The 24,192-nt window shown below is 45.2% G+C and overlaps 1 protein-coding gene across 2 annotated transcripts in view; it reads right to left on the bottom strand.

Moving 5' to 3' along the window:
• ORC5 (origin recognition complex subunit 5) overlaps nt 1–13,343 on the bottom strand; it is a 96,757-nt gene extending 83,414 nt beyond the window's left edge. The window contains exons 1-4 of one of the 2 annotated variants that reach the window (XM_038741494.1): nt 13,220–13,343; nt 5,984–6,076; nt 5,342–5,542; nt 2,566–2,640 (exon numbers count right to left, since the gene is read on the bottom strand). In XM_038741494.1, coding sequence (XP_038597422.1) covers nt 2,566–2,640; nt 5,342–5,542; nt 5,984–6,076; nt 13,220–13,252 — 402 coding nt within the window. In that variant the 5' untranslated portion in view covers nt 13,253–13,343. Of the gene's footprint in view, nt 1–2,565; nt 2,641–5,341; nt 5,543–5,983; nt 6,077–9,638; nt 9,763–13,219 lie in introns of those variants that run through there. The other variant, XM_038741493.1, reaches the window with a different exon arrangement.
• Between the last annotated feature and the right edge of the window lie 10,849 nt (nt 13,344–24,192).

Below are 24,192 nucleotides of genomic sequence, written 5' to 3'. Positions count from 1 at the left end.
AAACCCAGCTGTTTTAAATGACATTCCGGTTCCTGTGTGTCTCACAAGTTATCAGAAACTTCCCAAGGAGTTTTAAAATTTCCTGCAAACCATGATACTGCATCACCTGGAATAATTAAGAGCTAAGTCTTTTTACAGGAACACTCAGAGCAGTTCTTAAAAGCATATTTCTTCAGCTGCCAAAATCCCACTGGCTCTGTGTGACTAGGGAAAAAAAGGACGAAAAAACACAACGGGCCAAAAGTAATACCCCTCTCCCACCTCATGCCAAAATATTCAAGCATCCAAGCTTTTTGGATCAATTTGTGGTGCCGTTGCCACTGACTACTGAAGAAATCAATTATCTTTATGAAAAATGTAAATTCTAAAAATATGAAAGGAACAAAAAGGTAAAAAAACAGAAGACCTATATTTTTTAAATCCTCTACAATGTGGTACCAATGATAGAAAAGATGCCTAAGAAGATGCACACTATTTACATGAATAATTCCTTATAACTTTAGGGTGGCATATTAATTCCTGACTTCCGGGCCATCTTTTGGGTGTCGCCTTTCCTAACTCACCAACTCTTATTATGAGACAAGCAGAAAGCCTAGTGCCAATGTTAGTAGGAGTCACAAAATGAGGTGTAATTAGAGGAGCTGGCAGAGAAGGGCGGTGGGCCAAACCGTGAGAGAATGGCAGAGGGGCATTAAGATGCACTCACCTCCATAAACACTACATGATTGGTTGGTGATGAGCTGAATTTCTTAGTTTGCAAGCTAAGAAGGCAAATCATTATAATTTGATTTCCCAGGCCCCAAGATTAAACACGGAAAAATGGAACTGGCTATGGGGTGGAATGGCATCAGTCAAAGGGTGGGCAATGGCTGTGTCGCGCTGGGAAAGATTTGATCCCAATAAAGGGATGCTTCCAAACAACAAAGAAGCAGGGAAGCCGGGAAGCAGGCAGCAGGATGCACTCGACCCAGCAGGCGGGTTGCCAAGAGGGAGAGAGCAGGTTTTTAAGATTCACAACCCAACAGCCATTAAGGGACGGTACTTCATCTCTAGTACAAAATGATCCTAATAAAACAACCCCATCGGCAACATGGCAAAGTGGCTAGAGCACGAGCCTGGGAGCCAGATGCTCACGGGTACAAATCCCGGCTCCGCCACCTGTCTGCTGTGTGACCCTGGGCAAGTCACTTCACTGCTCTGTGCCTCAGTTACCTCATCTGTAAAATGGGGACTGAGACAGTGAGCCCCATGTGGGACAACCCAATTTGCTAGTATCCACCCCAGCACTTTGTACGGTGCCTGGTACATAGTAAGCGCTTAACAAATCCCATTATTATTATTATTATTACTTGGAATACCTAGCACGCCATCAGAAATAATCTCAAGATGATCAAGACTCCCAGCTGGCCAGATGCCCATACTTAGCTGGGAGAAACGTGACTGAAAAAGGACAGAGGGATCCGGCACACACAGAGCGATCCACATGATTCTCATTATGGGCTAGGGATGTGTCTGCTAAATCTGCTGTACTGAACTCCCCCAAGCACTTAGTACAGTGCTCGGCACATAGTAAGCACTAAATAAATAACACTGATGGGTCGATTGATTCACAATCATCTCCAGAAGGTGGTCTTCTTGAGGGCAATATCCTAAGTACTCTGTAGTTTACAACTACTGTACTGCATGTGCAATGAGACGAGAAGACAGATTGCAACAGATCATACATTTTCTTTCATTCAAATCGTATTTATTGAGCGCTTACTGTGTGCAGAGCACTGTACTAAGCGCTTGGGAAGTACAAGTTGGCAGCATATAGAGACGGTCCCTACCCAACAACGGGCTCACAGTCTCGAAGGGGAATGTCTAGACTAAGCTCGTTGTGGGCAGGGAATGTATCAACCAATTCGGTTGCATTATATTCTCCCAAGCCCTTAGTACAGTGCTCTGCACACAGTAACTGCTCAATAAATACCACTGATTGATTAATGCACAGTAAATTATGGCTGGTTGTGGGTGCTGAACATATCTGCCAATTCCGTAATATTGTTCTCTCCTAAGCAATCAATTTGATTTATTAAGTGTTTGCTCTGTGCAGAGCACTGTACTAAGCACATGGGAGAGTATGGTAAAACAGAATTAGTCCCTGCCCTTAGCTAGTTTATAGTCTAGCTATATACATAAGTGCCATGGGGCTGGGGCAAATATCACATGACCAAAGGTCACAGACTGTAGCGCACAGATGAAGCAAAAGGGAAAGCAAACCGGGCAAAAGAGGGTTTAATTGGGGAAGGCCTCTTGGAGAAGATGTGACCCCAACAACGCTTTGAAGGTGGGGAGTGTGGTGGTAGCCACCTTGTACTTCCCAAGTGCTTAGTACAGTGCTCTGCACACAGTAAGCGCTCAATAAATACGATTGATTGATTGGTCTGGCGTATAGGGAGGGGATAGTTAGAGGGATGACGTGGGAAAGGGGTTGGCGGCAAGATGGACAAGATCAAGGCCATACCACAAAACAAACAAACAAGGAGGAAGGCAAACCCTGGCTCTACGGTGGCAACCACTTACCAATTCTTGCAACCGAAGAAATCCAGGCAGAATGTTTGCTTCCATGTCTCTTAGATACTCTGCTTTGTCTAAGACCTACCAACAAAAATGCAGTTTGTTACTCATACCGTTAGTGCTCTTTAATCTGCCCTTTCAAACCTAACGTGGCCTAGTGGCTAGAGCCCAGGCCTGGGAATCAGGCGGACCTGGGTTCTAGTCCCAGTTCTGCCATTTGTCTGCTGTGCAACCTTGGGCAAACTACTTCTCTGTGCCTCAATTACCTCATCTGTAAAATGAAGATTAAAACTGTGAGCCCCATATGGGACATGGACTGGGTCCAACCTGATTACGTAGTAATCTACCCCAGCCTTTAGAACAGTATCTGTCACATAGTAAGTGCTTAAATACCATTTAAAACAAAACCAAAAAAAAACTTAGAATGTCGATTCGGGCAGGGGGAAAGGGAGCAGGTATTTCAAGGCTTGAATTTACTGCACAGACTTTTCCTAGAGAAAGAGAGCCCTGCTCTTATTCACATTTATAAAATATGAACTGAAAATACCTTTGTCCGCTTTGAAGAAAATGTTCAAAATCTTTATTATATTAAGTGAAAGTGCTTTCACTTTAAGTCTTTTCACCTACTTAGAGGGAATAACCAGGCTTCTAGAAAAATCATCTTAATGAGAGGTGGCCTGCAAATATGGATTTCTGAACACATTTTATTCACAAGTCTATGCCATTAAACTTGATCACTTCACCAAAGTGATCGCCTGGTCAGATGAACCAGACAAGAGCTTGATACATGTTATACTGCCCATGGAAGTTGAAAAGAGGAGGCAGTAAGGCATAGTGCAGAGACCAGAGAACCGGATACCCAAGTTCTAACTTTGGCCCTGTCATCTGCCTGCCCTGTGACCTTGGGCAAGTCACTTAAATTCACTGTACCTCAGTTTCACCATCTGTAAAATGGGGATAAAATATCTGTTCTCCCTCCTTACACTGTGAGCCCTGTGTGGGACATGGAGTGGGTCCAATCAGATTATCTTGTAACCACCCCAGTGCTTAGTGTTTAATACCATAATTATAATCATTATAATAATATCATTAACAAGTCTTTTCAGTTTATTGCTGAACTGGATGCTTCTTTGAAAAACTTTCTAAATCTTCACTATCATAGCAAATATAAGTTTATAAGCCTCTTGATCAGCAAGAAGAAGAAATGCAAGACACAGTTGGACTTGATTTTTCAACAGACAAAACGCATTATTTTGTCTCCTTAGTTTACTGTAATTGTTAGGTACCTGTATATAATTAAAAGACCCTTGCAGAAACCACTACAGGAGAGCAACCATTTATCTTAATTTCTTCTCAGTTAATTGAGGATGAAATATTTTAAGTTACTCCTAGAATGAGAAGTAATAAATCCATCTTTCCTGTCCATTTTCCTATTATGCAATTTTCCCATCAATCTCAATTTAAACAAAAACCCATAATCCAGGAAACAGGTTAATTCATATAAATTGATTTTCCCCCTCTATTGAGGCAGAATGGAGTTGGGACATTAATTTACCACTTAATCCTTCTGTCTTGAGTAGAGTTTATCCAGTCCTGTCCATTATCTTACGGTACTCAATTCCCTGTCATCTGCCATCAATTTTTGAGTAATTCTAACATTTGAAAAGGTTAAAACGTTTGCGAAAATTACCAACGGCTTTTCCAGGTCACATATAACTGGCCCCTCGCTCGCCCCGTGTGAGACAGAGACAGTGTTCACCCTGATTAACCTGTATCTACCTTAGTGCTTAGAGCAGTGCTTGACACATAATAAGCGCTTAATAAATACCGTTATTATTGGCAAAGAAATTTGCCAACTGGCAGGCAAACTTGCCAGTGGTCTCTTCGAGAGCCTCAGCAACCAACCAAGCGACCAACCTCTGGGAGAAGTGGGCTTGACCATTTTGACAGTGCACGTGGAATTTGTCCCGGGTCCTGCTGCCGACGCTCCCGATGACGGAGGGAGCTGGGGAAGCGGCTCTCCTGATGATCTCGCCGCTCCTGCGGGACCGGCCCAGTATCTTTGGGTCCCGCCGCAGCATTCCCAAACACAACCGCAGGGCCGGGGGCCTGCGGAGGGCCCAGACCCCTGAGGTGAGCTTGGGACCACAGAAGCAGTGTGGTTGAGAGGAAAGAGCACGTCTTGGGAGTCAAAGGACCTGGATTCGAATCCCAGCTCCGCCCACTTGTCTACCATGTCACCTTAGGCAAGTCAGTTTACTTCCTCTGGGCCTCACTTGCTTCATCTCAAAAATGGAGATTAATTACCCGTTCTCCTTCCTGCTTAGACTATGAGCCCCGTGTGGGACTATAAGCTCAGTGATTTTCACTGGTCCTTGCCTTATTTTATTACTTCCACTCAATATCAAGTAGCTAAAAGAGTTGCTATTAAAATTTAATGTTCTGAAAACAAGAGTTAGCTTTTTCTTATTTTTAGGGTGCCCACAATCCCTGTTTGCATATCTTTTTCGGTACCCAACTTGTGCAACTACATCCTTCGTGGATGATTTCTCTCCACTATTAATAGCTTTCTAAGTCCATAGTTTAAAGCCTCAATTAAGTGCCCAATCTTATCCAACGACCATTTCTACAATACACTGTAGTTGAATGATGCGTCTGAAACAAATATGCTTCTAGAGAACCAAGAAAGGGTGGCTCTCAGTTACTAATAGAACCTGGGAACTCTCCAGAGAACAAATAAGTGAATCAGTTCAAAATTACAAGCTATAATTTTACGACTTACAATGTACACCGTCTGATCCTCCAAACCTCGATCCTGAGTCACTTGCTTAAACAAACGGACGAAGTCATTAAGCGAGTCACAGGCAACGTTAGACGAACATCCATTTTCGGGAGAACTAAGGCAATCCAATCGGTTTAATATCTGCTCCAAAAGTAGTTTGACGGTAAAACATTCCACACAGTTCACAATGACATGAGGAAGCTACAAGGGAGGGGGAAAAAAATGAGAGACGTTAGTTTATTCCTTTTAGGACAGTAATTAAGGGATAGGATGGGGACAGAGCACCTAATGTCTTTGAATCCATTTGCAATAAACAGATCCATTTAAAGTAAACATAAACTATGGGGGTGAGGGAAGGGTTGAGGAAGGATAAGCAGTGAAGTCTAGTGTGTCCCAGCTGGGACAAGGACTCTGTGTAACCTGATTATCTTGTAACTACATTGGCGCTTAGAACATAGTAAGCGCTTAACAGGGACCACAATTCATTCATTCAATCATATTTATGGAGCGCTTACTGCGTGCAGAGCACTGTACTAAGCGCTTGGGAAGTACAAGTTGGCAGCATATAGAGACGGTCCCTCCCCAACAGCGGGCTCACAGTCTAGAAGGGGGAGACAGACAACCAAACAAAACATATCTTACCTCTAACGTTTTCAACAAAGTTTGCATCACATAGGTCTTTCCACTGGCTGTATGTCCATAAATGAAGATGGCCGGAAAGCTGAAATGATGACGCTAGAGGAGAAAAGGCAAACGTCGACCGTGGAATTTTCTTCATTTGCAAGAAATCTGTTAACTTTGATTTAACTCTTTGGGGATTTAGAATAAGGTTTGAATTGGAAAATATAACAGCAAACCCAAAATATGTTCAATAGGAATGCAGGTGGAAGTGTTTGAGGCCCTCTGGTATTTAATTCAGACTAGAAGCCTGAAAGGAGTTTTGGAAGCCCTACTTGATTTACAGTTTTAAAGCACCTGTCTCAAACTGTTCAGAAGGGCACGCATCTCTTAAGAGACGGATAATCTCAGAATATAACTGAATACTTTCTACTATTTCCCCTCTCTGTAATTTCTTTACTTCATTTTAAAGCCTGTCTTCTCTTGTACGCTCTTTATGGGCAGGGATAGTGTTCATCACCTCTATTGTACTGTACATTCCCAAATGCTTAAAACAATGTTGAGTATAAGTGCTCAATAAATACCACGGAGTGAAGAATGAAGGTTCTTCCAAGTTGGTCATTACAGACACAAATAATTCTGCTTAAAACAGTGAACAGCGTTTAGAACACATGGTAAGCACCCAAATGCAATAATAATAATTGTAAAAACAATAATGGGTGGGATGAATCAGCGGGCTGATTGGAATACTTTTGTTTCCTCACAGCAATCAAGCAATGGTACTGATTGAGCACTTTCTTTGTGCAGAGCACTGTACTAAGCCCTAAGTAGAATATAACAGAGTCGGGAGACAAGTTCCTTGCCCACAAGCTTACGGTCTAGAGAGGGAGAGAGACATTAATCAAAGAGATAAATTAGGGATATGGAACAAAAACACTTTAGCACTGTACTAAATGATTGGGAGAGTATAATATAATAGAGTTGGTAGATAGGTTCCCTGTCCACAACAAGCTTAGAGTGGGAGTCAGATAATAATATAAATAAATTAGGGAAATGGAACAAAATGTTTTACAGCTGAGCAGTGTGGTGGCTTGATGGATAGAGCATAGGCTTGGGAGTTGGAAGGACCCGGGTTCTAATCCTGGCTCTGCCAAATGTCTGCTGTGTGACCTTGGGCAAGTCATTTAACTTCCCTGGGCCTCAGTTGCCTCATTTGAAATAAGGGGATTGTGACCATGAACTCCAACTGTGTCCAACATGATTAATTTGTATCTACCTTAGCACTTAGGACAGTGCTTGGCACACAGTAAGTGCTTAAGCACCATTATTGATAATTATCAGCAGCAGCTGAGGGAAACTGGCCTGCCCGCATCTGCTCACAGCCCCCCAGCATTAGGCCCAGGCTCTACCCGCTGGACCACCCTGCTGCTCCTCAATGCGCAAGCATTAGGCCTGTGCTCTACCCACTGGGCCACTCTGCTGCTCCTCAATAAGCAGGCTTGAGGCCCCTGCTTTACCCGCTGGGCCACCCTGCTGCTCCTCAGTAACCAGGCATGAGGCCCGTGCCCTACTCACTGGACCACCCTGCTGCTCCTCAATGCACAGGGATGAGGCCCATGCCCTACCCACTGAACCACCCAGCCGCTCCTCAATATGCAAGGATGAGGCCCGTGCCCTACCCACTGGACCACCCTGCCGCTCCTCAATTCTCAAGCATTAGGCCCCTGCTCTACCCATTAGGCCACCCGGCTGCTCCTCAATACCGAGGCATGAGGCCCGAGCCCTACCCAAAGGGCCACCCTACTGCTCCTCAATACACAGGCATGAGGCCTGTGCTCTACTCACTGAGCCACCCTGCTCCTCAATAAACAGGCATGAGGCCCCTGCTCTACCCACTGGGCCACCCTGCTGCTCCTCAATAAGCAGGCATGAGGCCCGTGCCCTACCCACTGGACCACCCTGTCGCTCCTCCATACACAAGCATGAGGCCCGTACCCTACCCATTAGCCCACCCGGCTGCTCCTCAATAAGCAGGCATGAGGTCCCTGCTCTACCCATAGGGCCACCCTGCCGCTCCTCAATATGCAGGCATGAGACCTATTCCCTACCCACTGGACCACCCTGCCGCTCCTCAATAAACAGGCATGAGGCCCGTGCTCTTCCCACTGGACCACCCTGCCGCTCCTCAATAAGCAGGGATGAGGCCCCTGCTCTACCCACTGGACCACCCTGCTGCTCCTCAATAAACAGGCATGAGGCCCGTGCCCTACCCACGGGACCACCCTGCTTTTTCTCAATAAGCAGGCATGAGGCCTGTGCCCTACTCACTGGACCACCCTGCTGCTCCTCACTAAGCAGGCATGAGGCCCGTGCCCTACCCACTGGACCACCCTGCCGCTCCTCAATACACAAGCATGAGGCCTGTGCCCTACCCACTGGGCCACCCTGCCGCTCCTCAATACACAAGCATGAGGCCTGTGCCCTACCCACAGGACCACCCTGCTTTTCCTCACTAAGCAGGCATGCGGCCCACACTCTACCCACTGAACCACCCAGCTTTTTCTCAATAAGTAGGCATGAGGCCTGTGCCCTACCCACTGAGCCACCCAGCTGCTCCTCAATACACAGCCATGAGGCCCGTGCCCTACCCAATGAACCACCCAGCTGCTCAATAAGCAGGCATGAGGCCCCTGCTCTACCCACTGGACCACTCTGCTGCTCCTCACTAAGCAGGCATGAGGCCTGTGCCCTACCCACCGAGTCACCCTGCCGCTCCTCAATAAGCAGGCATGAGGCCTCTGCTCTACCCACTGGCCCACCCTGCTTTTTCCTCAATAAGCAGGCATGAGGCCCGTGCTCTACCCACTGGACCACCCAGCTGCTCCTCAATAAACAGGCATGAGGCCCGTGCCCTACCCACTGGCCCACCCTGCCGCTCCTCAATACACAAGCATGAGGCCTGTGCCCTACCCACTGGGCCACCCTGCCGCTTCTCAATACACAAGCATGAGGCCCGTGCCCTACCCACTGGCCCACCCTGCCGCTCCTCAATAAGCAGGCATGCAGCCCATGATCTACCCACTGAACCACCCAGCTTTTTCTCAATAAGCAGGCATGAGGCCCCTGCTCTACCCACTGGGCCACCCTGCTACTCCTCAATACAGAAGAATTAGGCCTGTGCCCTACCCACTGAACCACCCAGCTGCTTCTCAATAAACAGGCATGAGGCCCGTGCTCTTCCCACTGGGCCACCCTGCCGCTCCTCAATAAGCAGGCATGAGGCCCCTGCTCTACCCAGTGGACCACCCTGCTGCTCCTTAATAAGCAGGCATGAGGCCCCTGCTCTACCCACTGGGCCACCCTGCCACTCCTCAATAAGCAGGCATGAGGCCCCTGCTCTACCCACTGGGCCACCCTGCTGCTCCTCAATACAGAAGCATTAGGCCTGTGCCCTACCCACTGGCCCACCCTGCCGCTCCTCAATAAGCAGGCATGAGGCCCGTGCTCTACCCACTGGCCCACCCTGCTTTTCCTCACTAAGCAGTCATGAGGCCCGTGCTCTGCCCACTGGCCCACCCTGCTTTTTCTCACAAAGCAGGCATGAGGCCCGTGCCCTACCCAGTGGGCCACCCTGCCTTTCCTGCCCCCGCCCCCCCGTTAAGGGTCCGGGGTCCGGTACCTCTCCGAACAGGGCCAGCAGGGTGGCCACCTGGGCGTCGCGGCAGGGCACGGCCACCTCCAGCGGCGCCATGGCGGGCCGGGCCGGTCGGAACCGGTCAGAACCGGTCGGAACCGGCGAGGACCAGCGCCCGCGGCCCTGCCTGAGGCAGCAAGGGCCGCCAGTGACGTCATCACGTCGACGCGCCGCCACCAGGCAGCGGCGCGCGGGGGATGCCGGGAGAAGCAGGCTCCCCTCACCAGGCCTGTGCTGGGCTTTCACCTCAGGGCCGGCCCTGCTGCGGGGAAAGGGAACATGAGTTTTAACCATAATAATCATCATTCATTCAATCGTATTTATTGAGCGCTTACTGTGTGCACAGCGCTGTAATAAGCGCTTAATAATGATGGTATTTGTTAAGCACTAACTACCTTTTGTCGTCTGTCTCCCCCTTCTACACTGTGCGCCCATTGTTGGGTAGGGACCATCTCTATATGTTGCCAACTTTCATTTAATCGTATTTATTGAGCGCTTTCCCCTCCCCACAGCACCTGCATATATGTTTGTACATATTACTCTATTTTACTTGTACATATTTACTATTCTATTTATTTTGTTAATATATTTTGTTGTCTGTCTTCTCCCTCCTAGACTGTGAGCCCGTTGTTGAGTAGGGACCATCTCTATATGTTGCCAACTTTCATTTAATCGTATTTATTGAGCGCTTTCCCCTCCCCACAGCACCTGCATATGTTTCTACATACTACTCTATTTTACTTGTACATATTTACTACTCTATTTTATTTTGTTAATATATTTTGTTGTCTGTCTCCCCCCTTCTAGACTGTGCGCCCGTTGTTGGGTAGGGACCATTTCTATATGTTGCTAACTTTCATTTAATCGTATTTATTGAGCGCTTTCCCCTCCCCACAGCACCTGCATATGTTTGTACATATTACTCTATTTTACTTGTACATATTTACTACTCTATTATTTTTATTTTGTTAATATATTTTGTTGTCTGTCTGCCCCCTTCTAGACTGTGAGCCCGTTGTTGGGTAGGAACCGTCTCTAGATGTTGCCAACTTTCATTCATTTAATCGTATTTATTGGGCGCTTTCCCCTCCCTACAGCACCTGCATATATGTTTGTACATATTACTCTATTTTACTTGTACATATTTACTATTCTATTCATTTTATTTTGTTAATTTGTTTTGTTGTCTGTCTCCCCCTTCTAGACTGTGTGCCCATTGTTGGGTAGGGACCGTGTCTATATGTTGCCAACTTTCATTCATTTAATCATATTTATTGAGCACTTTCCCCTCCCCACAGCACCTGTATATATGTTTGTACATATTTATTACTCTATTTATTTTACTTGTACATATTTACTATTCTATTTCTTTTATTTTGTTAATATGTTTTGTTTTGTTGGCCGTCTCCCCCTTCTAGACTGTAAGCCCGCTGTTGGGTAGGGACCATCTCTATATGTTGCTAACTTGTACTTCCCAACTGCTTAGTACAGTGCTCTGCACACAGTAAGCGCGCAATAAATACGATTGAATGAATGAATGAATGAACTTCTACTTCCCAAGCGCTTAGTACAGTGCCTTGCACACAGTAAGCGCTCAATAAATACGATTGAATGAATTTAACTTCTCCACGCCTTGGTTACCTCATCTGTAAAATGAGGATTAATACCGTCTGTATCACCACTCAATCACCTTGCCAGCTCCTACCTCACCTTGTACATATTTATTACTCTATTTTACTTGTACATATTTACTATTCTATTTTATTTTGTTAATATGTTTTGTTTTGTTGTCTGTCTCCCCCTTCTAGACTGTGGGCCCGCTGTTGGGTAGGGACCGTCTGTCTCTATATGTTGCCGACTTGGACTTTCCAAGCGCTTAGTACAGTGCTCTGCACACAGTAAGCGCTCAATAAATACGATTGAATGAATGAATACACAGCACTGTACTAAGCGCTTGGGAAGTACAAGTTGGCAACATATAGAGACGGTCCCTACCCAACAGCGGGCTCACAGTCTAGAAGGGGGAGACAGACAACAAAACCAAACATATTAACAAAATAAAATAAATAGAATAAATATGTACAAATTAAATAGAGTAATAAATCTGTACAAACATATATACATATATACAGGTGCTGTGGGGAGGGGAAGGAGGTAAGGCGAGGGGCATGGGGAGGGGGAGGAGGGGGCTCAGTCTGGGAAGGCCAGTGTCAAGTCCTCAGAACAAAGAGAATTAAAGCTAAATGCACATCATTAACAATATAAATAGTAAATATGTACAAGTAAAATAGAGTAATAAATGTGTACAAACATATACAGGTGCTGTGGGGAAGGGAAGGAGGTAGGGCGGGGGGAATGGGGAGGAGGAGAGGAAAAAGGGGGCTCAGTCTGGGAAGGCCTCCTGGAGGAGGTGAGCTCTCAGTAGGGCTTTGAAGGGAGGAAGAGAGCTAGCTTGGCGGATGTACTTGTACTTCCCAAGCGCGTAGTCCAGCGCTCTGCAACACAGTAAGCGTTCAATAAATACGACTGAATGAATGAATGTGTCAAGCACTGTTCTAAGAGCTGGGGGAGATACAAGATAATCAGGTTGTCCCCACGCGGGGCTCACAGTCTTCATCCCCATTTTACAGATGAGGGAGCTGAAGCACAGAGAAGTGAAGTGACTTGCCCGAAGTCACCCAGCTGACAAGTGGCAGAGCCAGGATTAGAACCCGCGACCTCTGACTCCCTACCCCGGGCTCTTTCCACTGAGCCACGCTGACCATGGCATCTAAACAGTGCCACCCCAGATTGTAAGGTCCTTGAGGGCAAGGATATTGTCTACTTTATCCAGCTCTTAGAACAGTGCTCTGCGCATAGTAAGCGCTTAATAAATGCCATTATTATTATTATTATTATTGTACTCCCCCAAGTATGAGTCTTAGGTCGGATCTTCCTGGTGGGTCAGTGAGGGGAAAAGTGGCCGTTGATTGAATCTCAGGCTCTCTGTAGAGATTGAACTTGTAATAATAGTAATAATAATGAGGATGATGGTGATTATGGTATCTGTTAAGTGCTCATTAGCAGCAGTGTGGCCTCATGGAACCGCTTAACAAATACTACAGTTATTATGTACCAAGAACTGTACTAAGCACTGAGGGAGATAAAAGATAGCCACAACCGACACAGTCCCTGTCCCACATGGGGCTCCCACTCTAAGTGGGAAAACAGATATTGTAAAAATGTTTGACTTGCGTTTTTTCCTCCAGCAGTTTACGAGTGGATAAACTTGGCATCATTTTTCAGAAGGGTGGTAGGATCGAAATAATGTTTAATAATTTTGAGAACAAACGTGTAGATAAATATCTTGAAATAGACATTCTGCAGTAAAGAAAGCCAAGATGGGTTTACTCGACTGCAGGGCCCAGAGCATTTTCATATAAGCAATCAGCATCACAGGGTGAAACTGCTGACCACCAAAAAGCAAGATGATCAAAAAGAGGACGTTGCATATTCAACAGAGATGGAAACTGAGAATCTAATCCTGTATTTTGCTACTGTCATTATGTGCCATATGAATGACTTACCCTTAAAACTGCAAAGCTGGGACATTTGCTCATTTCCAACTTGGACTCCAGATGGTTTTGTGGGTATTCTTCAAAAGTTTCCCAGGGTCCGGTTATTGTGCAGCAGGCTTTCAGTCTATTGAGCGTGTGTCTCCATCTCAACAGAATCTGCCCATTTTTTTCTTTTACTTTTAACTGAAAACTAGATAAATGTGGGACTGTTGGTCAATTAATCGATAAATATTGAGCACTTAACGCATTTGCAGTGCCCCGGGCTGGGATCACGGCCGCCAACTCCGTTGTACTTTTCTAAGTGCTTAGCACAGTACTCTGCACAATCAGCACTCAATAAATACTATCGATTGGTTGAACACAATGCATGAGAGTTGGTAGACACACTCCCTGTCCTTCCAATGCGTGATGCTGTGTAGGTTGGGATAGGAGCAGGTTCGGGCTGCCCTGGGGACAAACCTGGGCATATAAAGCTTGCGGCTCATAATAATAATAATTGTGGTATTTGTTAAGTGCTTGCTATGTACCAAGCACTGTACTAAGCGCTGGGGTAGATATAAGCAAATCGGGCTGGACACATTCCCTGACCTGAATGGGCTCACAGTCTTAATCCCCATTTTACACTTGAGGTAACTGAGGCACAGAGAAGTGAAGTTACTTACCCAAGGTCACGCAGCAGACAAGTATCGGAGCTGGGATTAGAACCCGGGCCTGTGTTCTATCCACTAGGCCATGCTGCTTCTCACGCTGTTTGGGGGGAAAAACAGGGTGTAGATCAAAATTACAGATTAAGCTCATAATCCAATTAACCCACACCAACTTGCTTTTTTTACCCCAGTTATAGCTTGGCAAGAGAGGAAAACATTACTTCACGCAGCTCTCTCTTGTTCTCTTTTCTCCCAGCCAAACCCCTGCTCTGGCCTTCCCTTCAGCCCAGGACTCCCTCCCCTTTGCCCATCTTCGAGGTTCTTCTGAAATCACATCTCCTCCAACAGGCCTTTCCTGATTAATCTCTCATCTCCCCACCCTCTTTCTCCCATCACTTTGAGTGGTTGTGTGGAGTCTGCTGCTAGGATTTGGAGGAAGACAACACCGCTGCGCCTGGGCCAGGAAGCCATAAATCAATCAATCATATTTACTGAGCGCTTACTACCAGTGTTTGTACCCCTCACCCCCGCTACCCCACCCCAGAAGAACACTGGGGGCTCAGGTCAAACCAGAAGATCCCCTTATACTTGAAAATGGTCTCCCTTGCTTCCCGAGAAATGAAGTTTCTCCTGTCTGACTCTGCAATTCCCTTGTCAGCTTTTCAACAGGACCTTTGGTTGGATGTTTTGAAAACACACGGCTGTCCCCGAAGACTGCCAGCCCAGTCTAACGCCAACTATGGGATCCAATTCCTTTGGACCTGGGAGGGGAATGCAATGACTTTGGCTCAATCAGTGGTATTTATTGAACACTTACTGTATGCAAAGAACTGTATTTAGCGCTTGGGAAAGTTCAATACAGCAGAGTTGGTTGATGTGATCCCTGCCTTCAGCCAGAAGGACACTTCCCTTCTTCCCCTCACACCCCTAAATTCAACTCTAGTCTGTAAGCTCATTGTGGGCAGGAAATGTGTCTGTTTATTGTTATACTGTACTCTGTCACACGCGAAACACAGTGCTTTGCACACAGTAAGCATTCAATAAATACAATTGCATGAATTGTATGAGAAGGTGACAGCTATTGAAAAGACAGGGCCCTTGACGTCTGAGCAATCCTATTTAGAGGCATCGTGTAGACAATGTATGGAAAAAGGCAATAAAACTGTCCTACCATTTTCAGTGGGCTCAGTGAACGAAAGACCATCTCTCAAAGTCAATTCTCTGCATGGATTGATAAATACAATTTCAACATTAGCAGTATCATCTATTGCTAATGATGAAAGAAAGATCTAATATATTAAACCACTTTTGTTTCAAGGATGTGGGGACTATGATTCTAGAGAGAGGAAAAAGAGAACTTAAAAACCATCTTTTCCCCGGCTCGCTCTCCCCCTGCATCAGTATGCACTTCAATCCGTGACCTTTGGACATCTGATATTCACCCCAAACCCTCAGCACTTATGTACATACTTTTAAATTATATATTATAGATTGTTTATTTATTTATATTAATGCTTGTCTCCCTTTCTAGACTGTAAGCTCATTGTAGGCAGGGAACGTGTCTGCTAATTCTGTGTATTGTACTCTCCCAAGCACTTAGTACAGTGCTCTGACCATAGTAAATGCTCAATAAATACAATCGAATGATTGATAAATTGTTAACTAATATGATTTAATTCCCTTACCATTACTACACATTTACTACAAAACTGTAGTGAAGCAAGTTCCCACATAATAGTATTAGTTTATCACGTTCTAACGGGAAAATGATCCAACAGCAAAGAAAACTTGGACCATGTATGAAGCATTCAACCAGGGTCAATGATGGCATAGAAATTTTAAATACTATCAATCAATTGCATTTATTGAGTGCTGATGTGAGCACACCACAGCATTTGGGGGAATACAGTGTAACAATTGTTATATAAAGCGCTATTTGCCATTAATGATTCCTAGGATATATGAACAGAATAAACTGAAGAGCAGTAATGAAAACGGCGATGTATATGGGGAAATAGTGCTCTGGGAAATAGTGCAGGTAGCTCTCCTCATATTTGGAAAGCAAACTCAAATCCAATTTGCTATAACCTGTTCAAAGATACATGAAATTGAAGGCTTCACTTACAGGCTGTAAACAGTAGAGCCACCCTGCTCTGTCAGAGGAGGGAATGATGTATGATTGAAGGTATGAGAAATAGCATGGCCTAGTAAAAAAAGCGTGGGCCTGGAAATTAGAGGACCTGGGTTCTAATCCTGCACCTGCCACTTCTCTGCTCTATAATCTTGGCACTTCTCTGCTCTATAATCTTGGACAAGTCTTTTCGCTTCTCTGTGCCCCAGTTACCTCATCTGTAAAATGGGGATTAGGACAGTGAGTCCCAGGTGGGATATGGACTGATTAACTTGTATCTACCCCATTGCTTTGTACAAAGCTTGGCGCTTAGTAAGCATTTAACAAATACCATTAAAAAATAAGTCACAGCTCAGGATGAGGCAAAAGCCCAGATTAGCCTGGTTAAGAAGTAAGAATTCAGGAAAAGCCCCAGATAGAAATTTATCTGCATGGGACTGCATGTTTCATTGTCCTTGCTCCAGCTGTCATTATCATTATTATTATTGTATTTGCTAAATGTTTACTATTTGTCAAACACTGTTCTAATCACTAATCTAATCTAATCAAGGAGTTTCTGGTTTTGTTCTCTGTCTCCCCCTTTTTGACTGTGAGCCCACTGTTGGGTAGGGACTGTCTCTATATGTTGCCAACTTGTACTTCCCAAGCGCTTAGTACAGTGCTCTGCACACAGTAAGTGCTCAATAAATACGATTGATTGATTGATTGATTGATTATCACTGGGGTAGATACATGTTAATCAGGTTGGACACAGTCCCTGTCCCGCATGGGGCTCATAATCTAAGTAGGAGGGAGAACAGGTATTCAATCCCCAATTTATAATTGAGGAAATGGAGATTAGAACCCAGGTCCTTCTGATTCCCAGGCTGGGGCACTACCCACTAGAACATGCTGCTTCTCGTACTTTATCCGGTCCATCAGACAGCCCCCTTCCTCCTGAAATTCCCAGGGCATGATGGTAAAATCTCCAAATTTATATCTGTATGTGTCTAAGGAAATTTCTCTGGATTTCTTTCCTAAATTGCTCCAAAGCAATGGGGAAGAAGAGCAGCATAAGACCTTCCTCTAAATCATCTCCCTCCTCCTTTGGTGACATCTTGGTCCAGTCTGGACATCATCTCGTGTATGCAAGCACGTACACACACACACACACAAACACACAGACAGACAGACAGATATATATATACATATATATATGTATATATATATATCTGTCTGTCTCTGTGTGTGTGTGTGTGTGTATATATATATATATATATATATATATATATATATATATATCCTGTTTCCCTGGTCTCACTAAACCATGCCTCCCTGACTGAGAGCTGTCTATTAATCCAAGAATGGAATGTACTGAGTGCTTTCTGTGTGCAGAACCCTGTACTGAATACTTGGGAGACTACAGTTCAACAAAATTAATAGACCCATTCCTCCATGCTAGAACCTTTGTTTAAGAACCAGTCCTTTGGGAAAGAACACTCCTTTGTTCCCCCAGCTGGAAAACGGCCTTCTGTCTCTTGGAGGTGTATTTCCTTTTAAGCGGTTCTTCCCCTCAGGATCCTCTCCACACCCCCATATCAATCAATCAATCGTATTTATTGAGCACTTACTGTGTGCAGAGCACTGTACTAAGCGCTTGGGAAGTACAAATTGGCAACATATAGAGACAGTCCCTACCCAACAGTGGGCTCACAGTCTTAAAGGGGGAAGACAGAGAACAAAACCAAACATACTAACAAAATAAATAAATAGAATAGATATGTACAAGTAGAACAAATAAATAAATGGAGTAATAAATATGTACAAACATATATACTTATATGCAGGTGCTGTGGGGAAGGGAAGGAGGTAAGATGGGGGGATGGAGAGGGGGACGAGGGGGAGAGGAAGGAAGGGGCTCAGTCTGGGAAGGCCTATCTATTCTATTTATTTTATTATGTTAGTATGTTTGGTTTTGTTCTCTGTCTCCCCCTTTTAGACTGTGAGCCCACTCTTTGGTAGGGACTGTCTCTATATGTTGCCAACTTGTACTTCCCAAGCGCTTAGCACAGTGCTCTGCACACAGTAAGCGCTCAATAAATACAATTGATGATGATGATGATGACATAATAATAATAATAATAATAATAATGGCATTTATTAAGCGCTTACTATGTGCAAAGCACTGTTCTAAGCGCTGGGGAGGTTACAAGGTGATCACGTTGTCCCACGTGGGGCTCCCAGTCTTCATCCCCATTTTACAGCTGAGGTAACTGAGGCCCAGAGAAGTGAAGTGACATAGGCTTCAGCTCCCCAATGGGACTCCTGCCGATCGAATTTTCCCTCCACGTCCCACAGTCCATGTCCCACGTGGGGCTCACGGTTTACAGATGCGGTAGCTGAGAAGTGAAGTGACTTGCAGAAGGTCACAGAGCCAAGTCCAACTTGTACTTCCCAAGCGCTTAGTACAGTGCTCTGCACACAGTAGGCGCTCAATAAATACGATTGATTGACAAGTGGCAGAGCAGGAATGATAACACAGGTCCTCCGACTCCCAGTCCTGGGCTCTTTCCGCTGGGCCATGCTCTTTCCCCCTACTTGAGGACTTAACTCATTGGCGAGCCAGTGCCAAGAGGGAGAAAATGTCAGGCAAATATATTGTTATAATAATAATGATGACATTTATTAAGCGCTTACTATATGCAAAGCACTGTTCTAAGCGCTGGGGAGGTTACAAGATGATCAGGTTGTCCCACGTGGGGCTCACAGTCTTCATCCCCATTTTACAGATGAGGTAACTGAGGCACAGAGAAGTTAAGTGACTTGCCCAAAGTCACACAGCTGACAACTGGCAGAGCCAGGGTTTGAACCCATGACCTCCGACTCCAAAGCCCGGGCTCTTTCCACTGAGCCACGCTGCTTCTCATGGTATTTGGTATGGTATGGTATTTGTTAAGCGCTTACTATGTGCCGGCCACTGTACTAAGCACTGGGGTGGGTATAAGCAAATTAGGTTGGACCCAGTCCCTGTCCCACATGGGGCTCGCAGTCTCAATCCCCATTTTACAGATGGAGTAACTGAGGCACAGAGGAAGTGGGGTGACTGGCCCAAGATCACACAGCAGACAACTGGCGGAACCTGGATTAGAACTCACGACCTTCTAACTCCCAGCCCCGTGCTCTATCCACAGCACCCCGCTGCTTCTCTATATATGTAATGGCATTTATTAAGCGCTAACTATGTGCAGAGCACTGTTCTAAGCGCTGGGGAGGTTACAAGGTGATCAGGTTGTCCCATCGGGGGTGCACAGTGTTAACCCCCATTTGACAGATGAGGTAACTGAGGCCCAGAGAAGTGAAGGACTCGCCCAAAGTCACATAGCTGACAATCGGCTTAGCCGGCATTCGAACCCATGACCTCTGACTCCAAAGCCTGGGCTCTTTCCACTGAGCCACGCTGCTTCTTATATATGAACTGGAGGGTTGAGGTGAGGGGAGTTGAAAGGAGGAAATGAAGAAACTTTAAGGGAGAACTCATAGGGAGTTTTAAACGTGTTTAGGGGGAGCTCATAGGGAGTGTTATAGTGCAGGGTTGCACAAAAAGGGCTTTATTACAGTTGCTGCTTCAAGAAGTATCTCTTAGGTACTTTTAGCCTTTGAAAGGAAGTAACTGAGCTTAGTACCAGGAACTGATGTAAAGGCTAACGTTGGATCTTTGCGTGACATGTCTGCCGGAGGTATCTGAAGTGTCCCGGCAGGAATTAGATCCTGTGGTCAGAGCTCCAGAGACGATTGAACAAAGAGCTCACCCCCTCGGTAAGCTCTGAAAGAAACAGAAAAGAGCGAAAGGCAGACACTTCCCAGGAGGTCCGTGGAATTCTCCGGGGAGTTTCCTGTGGGAATGGGATCATTCTCTCTGTACTTTGGTTGTGGCTTGTTGTGGGCAGGGATTGTGTCTGTTTATTGTTGAATTGTACTCTCCCAGGTGTTCGGTACAGTGCTGTGCATACAGTAAGTGCTCAACTGAACAAATGGATGAAAAGTATCCGTGAAGTTTGAGCTTCTTTGTCCTGAATGTGCACATCTAAATTGTGTTGGTTTAGAAGAGGGAGTGCCCCGTCTCTGGTACACTCATCAATATCTGGGGGTGTCGCCCATCCGCCAAGCTAGCTCTCTTCCTCCCTTCAAGGCCCTACTGAGAGCTCACCTCCTCCAGGAGGCCTTCCCAGACTGAGCCCCCTCCTTCCTCTCCCCCTCATCCCCCTCTCCATCCCCCCGTCTTACCTCCTTCCCTTCCCCACAGCACCTGTATATATGTTTGTACGTATTTATTACTCTATTTATTTTACTTGTACATATCTATCCTATTTATTTTATTTTGTTAATACGTTTGGTTTTGTTCTCTGTCTCCCCCTTCTAGACTGTGAGCCCACTGTTGGGTAAGGACTGTCTCTATATGTTGCCAATTTGGACTTCCCAAGCGCTTAGTACAGTGCTCTGCACATAGTAAGCGCTCAATAAATACGATTGATGATGATGATGATGTATGCTGGCCCAGCTTTGAGCCAAGTAAGAATCGTGTCCCTACACCCTGTCCTGGAAGACTGCAGTCGCTGTGTAATATCTGATAACTGATTTGACCATTTGACCCTTCCCAGAGCAATGAAGTGATAGCAAGATGCTCGCATATGGTCCAGAAATCAATCAATCAATGCAAACTGAGCACTCTAATGAGTCCTTGGGAGAGTACAATAAAGTAGACAAGTTCCACACCCTCAAGGAACTTATAGTAAAAGGACAGTCAAGAAGTGTTTATCCAAATATTTTCTCACGGGTCTGCGAGTCGGAGGACCTGGGTTCTAATCCCGCCTTTGCCACTTATCTGCTGTGTGATCTTTGGCAAGTCACTTCACTTTCCTGTGCCTCCGTTACCTCATTCATTCATTCAATCGTATTTATTGAGCGCTTACTGTGTTCAGAGCACTGTACTAAGTCCCCTCCTTACCCTCCCCATCCCCCCGCCTTACCTCCTTCCCCTCCCCACACCACCTGTATATATGTATATATGTTTGTACGTATTTATTACTCTATCGATTGGTTTTATTTGTACATATTTATTCTATTTATTTTATTTTGTTAATATGTTTTGTCTTGTTGTCTGTCTTCCCCTTCTAGATTGTGAGCCCACTGTTGGGTAGGGACCGTCTCCATATGTTGCCAACTTGTACTTCCCAAGCGCTTAGTACAGCGCTCTGCACACAGTAAGCGCTCAATAAATACGACTGAATGAATGAAATACAAGTTGGGCCTCATCTGTAAAATGGGGATTTCGACTGTGAGCCCCACATGGGACATGGGCTGTGTTCACCCTGATTTGTTTGCATCTACCTCAGCACTTAGTACAGTGCCTGTACCTAGTAAACCCTTCACAAATACCTTTAAAAAGTCCAGTGCTGTAAGCAATATCAAACAGCATATATCATTTTACCCATTAAGAATCCCCCTGTAATAGCAAAACTTGAACCGTTTTGCAGTGGAACCGGAAAACATGAGACGGAAGAAATGGCTGCCCATGTCAAAATGCCTTTTACATTTTTTTCAGCACCGAGCCTCTATTTTTACAACAAATCTTTATAGAGCAAAACAAACCTGAAACCCAAAGCCTCCCCACGAGTCCGCCTGGACAAACGAGAAACCATTTGAAGAAAAACCTGAAATCCTTTTTCCGAGCTGGTTTTCCTACTCAGCCCTTCCCTCAGAGAATATAACGGCATCACGGCTTGGCTGCCTAACTGACAGACTCCATATCAGCCTCCCAGCCCCTTTCCCTTGCCCTACTGGCTACCACTTCCATCCTAAAGAACTGAGGAAAAAAAAAAAGAACAAAAACCTAATGATCCTTGGCCTTCCACTGATTTACCCAAAGGCTGGGGTGGGGGTGAATGGCATCTGCAAAAGAGAGAAGCAAAACCATCAATGGATTCTCTCAGAAAGGCGGAATTAGAGGGAAGAAGGCTTCTGTTCGCAGGTTAGTCAGAGGGCTTGGAGATTTAATTTCTTATTTTATTTCTTTTGCCCAAGCAGACATAGCTAGGAAAATAGACCTAGTTTATTAGCCCCCTCCTTCCTCTGCCCCTAGTCCCCCTCCCCATCTCCCCTGCCTTACCTCCTTCCCCTCCTGACAGCACCTGTATATATCATCAATCATCATCAATCGTATTTATTGAGCGCTTACTGTGTGCAGAGCACTGTACTAAGCGCTTGGGAAGTACAAATTGGCAACATATAGAGACAGTCCCCACCCAACAGTGGGCTCACAGTCTTAAAGAGTGGGCTCACAGTCTAAAATAAATATGTTTGTATATATTTATTACTCTATTTATTTTACTTGTACATACTTATTCTATTTATTTTATTTGGTTTATATGTTTTGTTTTATTGTCTGTCTCCCCCTTCTAGACTGCGAGCCCACTGTTGGGTAGGGACTGTCTCTATATGTTGCCAACTTGTACTTCCCAAGCACTTAGTACAGTGCTCTGCACACAGTAACCGCTCAATAAATACGATTGAATGAATGAATGAATGAATTTACTTACAGTCCTCTAGACTGTAAGCTCATTATGGGCAGGGAACATGTCTCCTAATTAATGTCTCCTAATTAATGATAATAATAATAATAATTGTGGTATTTTTTAAGCGCTTACTATATGCCAGGCACTATACTGAGAGGCATAGGCACATGAGAAGCAGTGTGGCTCATTGGAAAGAGCCCGGGCTTTGGAGTCAGAGGTCATGGGTTCAAATCCCAGCTCCGCCAATTGTCAGCTGTGTGACTTTGGGCAAGTCACTTCACTTCTCTGTGCCTCAGTTACCTCATCTGGAAAATGGGGATGAAGACTGTGAGTCCCCTGTGGGACAACCTGATCACCTTGTAACCTCCCCAGCGCTCAGAACAGTGCTTTGCACATAGTAAACGCTTAATAAATGTCATTATTATTATTATTATTATACTAATCGCTGGGGTGGATATAAGGAAATCGGGTTGGACACAATCCCTGTCCTGCATGGGGCTCACAATCTCAATCCCCATTTTACAGATGCAGTAACTGAGGCACAGAGGAAGTGAAGTGACTTGCCCAAGGGCACATAACAGACAAGTGGCAGAGCCAGGATTAGAACCCATGACCTTCGGACTCTCAGGCCAGTGCTCTATCTACTGTACCGTGCTATTCTGTTGGATTATACTCTCCCAAGCGCTCAGTTCAGTGCTGTGCACATAGTAGGTGCGCAATAAATACTGTTGATTGTTTGATCATCATCATCATCATCAATCATATTTATTGAGCGCTTATTATGTGCAGAGCACTGTACTAAGCGCTTGGGAAGTACAAATTGGCAACATATAGAGACAGTCCCTACCCAACAGTGGGCTCACAGTCTAAAAGGGGGAGACAGAGAACAAAACCAAACATACTAACAAAATAAAATAAATAGAATAGATATGTACAAGTAAAATAAATAAATAAATAAATAGAGTAATAAATATGTACAAACATATATACACATATACAGGTGCTGTGGGGAAGGGAAGGAGGTAAGATGGGGGGGATGGAGAGGGGGATGAGGGGGAGAGGAAGGAAGGGGCTCAGTCTGGGAGCCTGAATTACATGAGACTTGGTAAAAACATCCCCTCTAATTATTTTACTACACAAACATCTGGAAGATGAATTGCTCAACCAGAACCCGTCTTCAAGTCAGATGCCTTCGCATTCACACTCGTTCATTCATTCAGTCGTATTTATTGAGCGCTTACTGGGTGCAGAGCCCTGTATTAAGTGCTTGGAAAGTACAATTCGGCAATAAAGAGAGACAACCCCTGCCACACCAGGCATGAGGAATCGAAAGGAATGGAAGGAGGTGCCCGGCACGATTGTTTATCATCATCATCATCAATCGTATTTATTGAGCGCTTACTGTGTGCAGAGCACTGTACTAAGCACTTGGGAAGTACAAATAGGCAACATATAGAGACAGTCCCTACCCAACAGTGGGCTCACAGTCTAAAAGGGGGAGACAGAGAACAAAACCAAATGGCAGCAAACCTTGTGACTCCCAGGCCCCTACCCTGTCCCCATGCAGCAGATAAATGGCAGCAAACCTTGTGACTCCCAGGCCCCTACCCTGTCATCATCAATCGTATTTATTGAGCGCTTACTATGTGCAGA

The sequence above is a fragment of the Tachyglossus aculeatus genome (assembly GCF_015852505.1).
Source record: "Tachyglossus aculeatus isolate mTacAcu1 chromosome 12 unlocalized genomic scaffold, mTacAcu1.pri SUPER_6_unloc_1, whole genome shotgun sequence".
Taxonomy (NCBI): Eukaryota; Metazoa; Chordata; class Mammalia; order Monotremata; family Tachyglossidae; genus Tachyglossus; species Tachyglossus aculeatus.
This window is presented reverse-complemented; position numbering and strand designations above follow the sequence as displayed.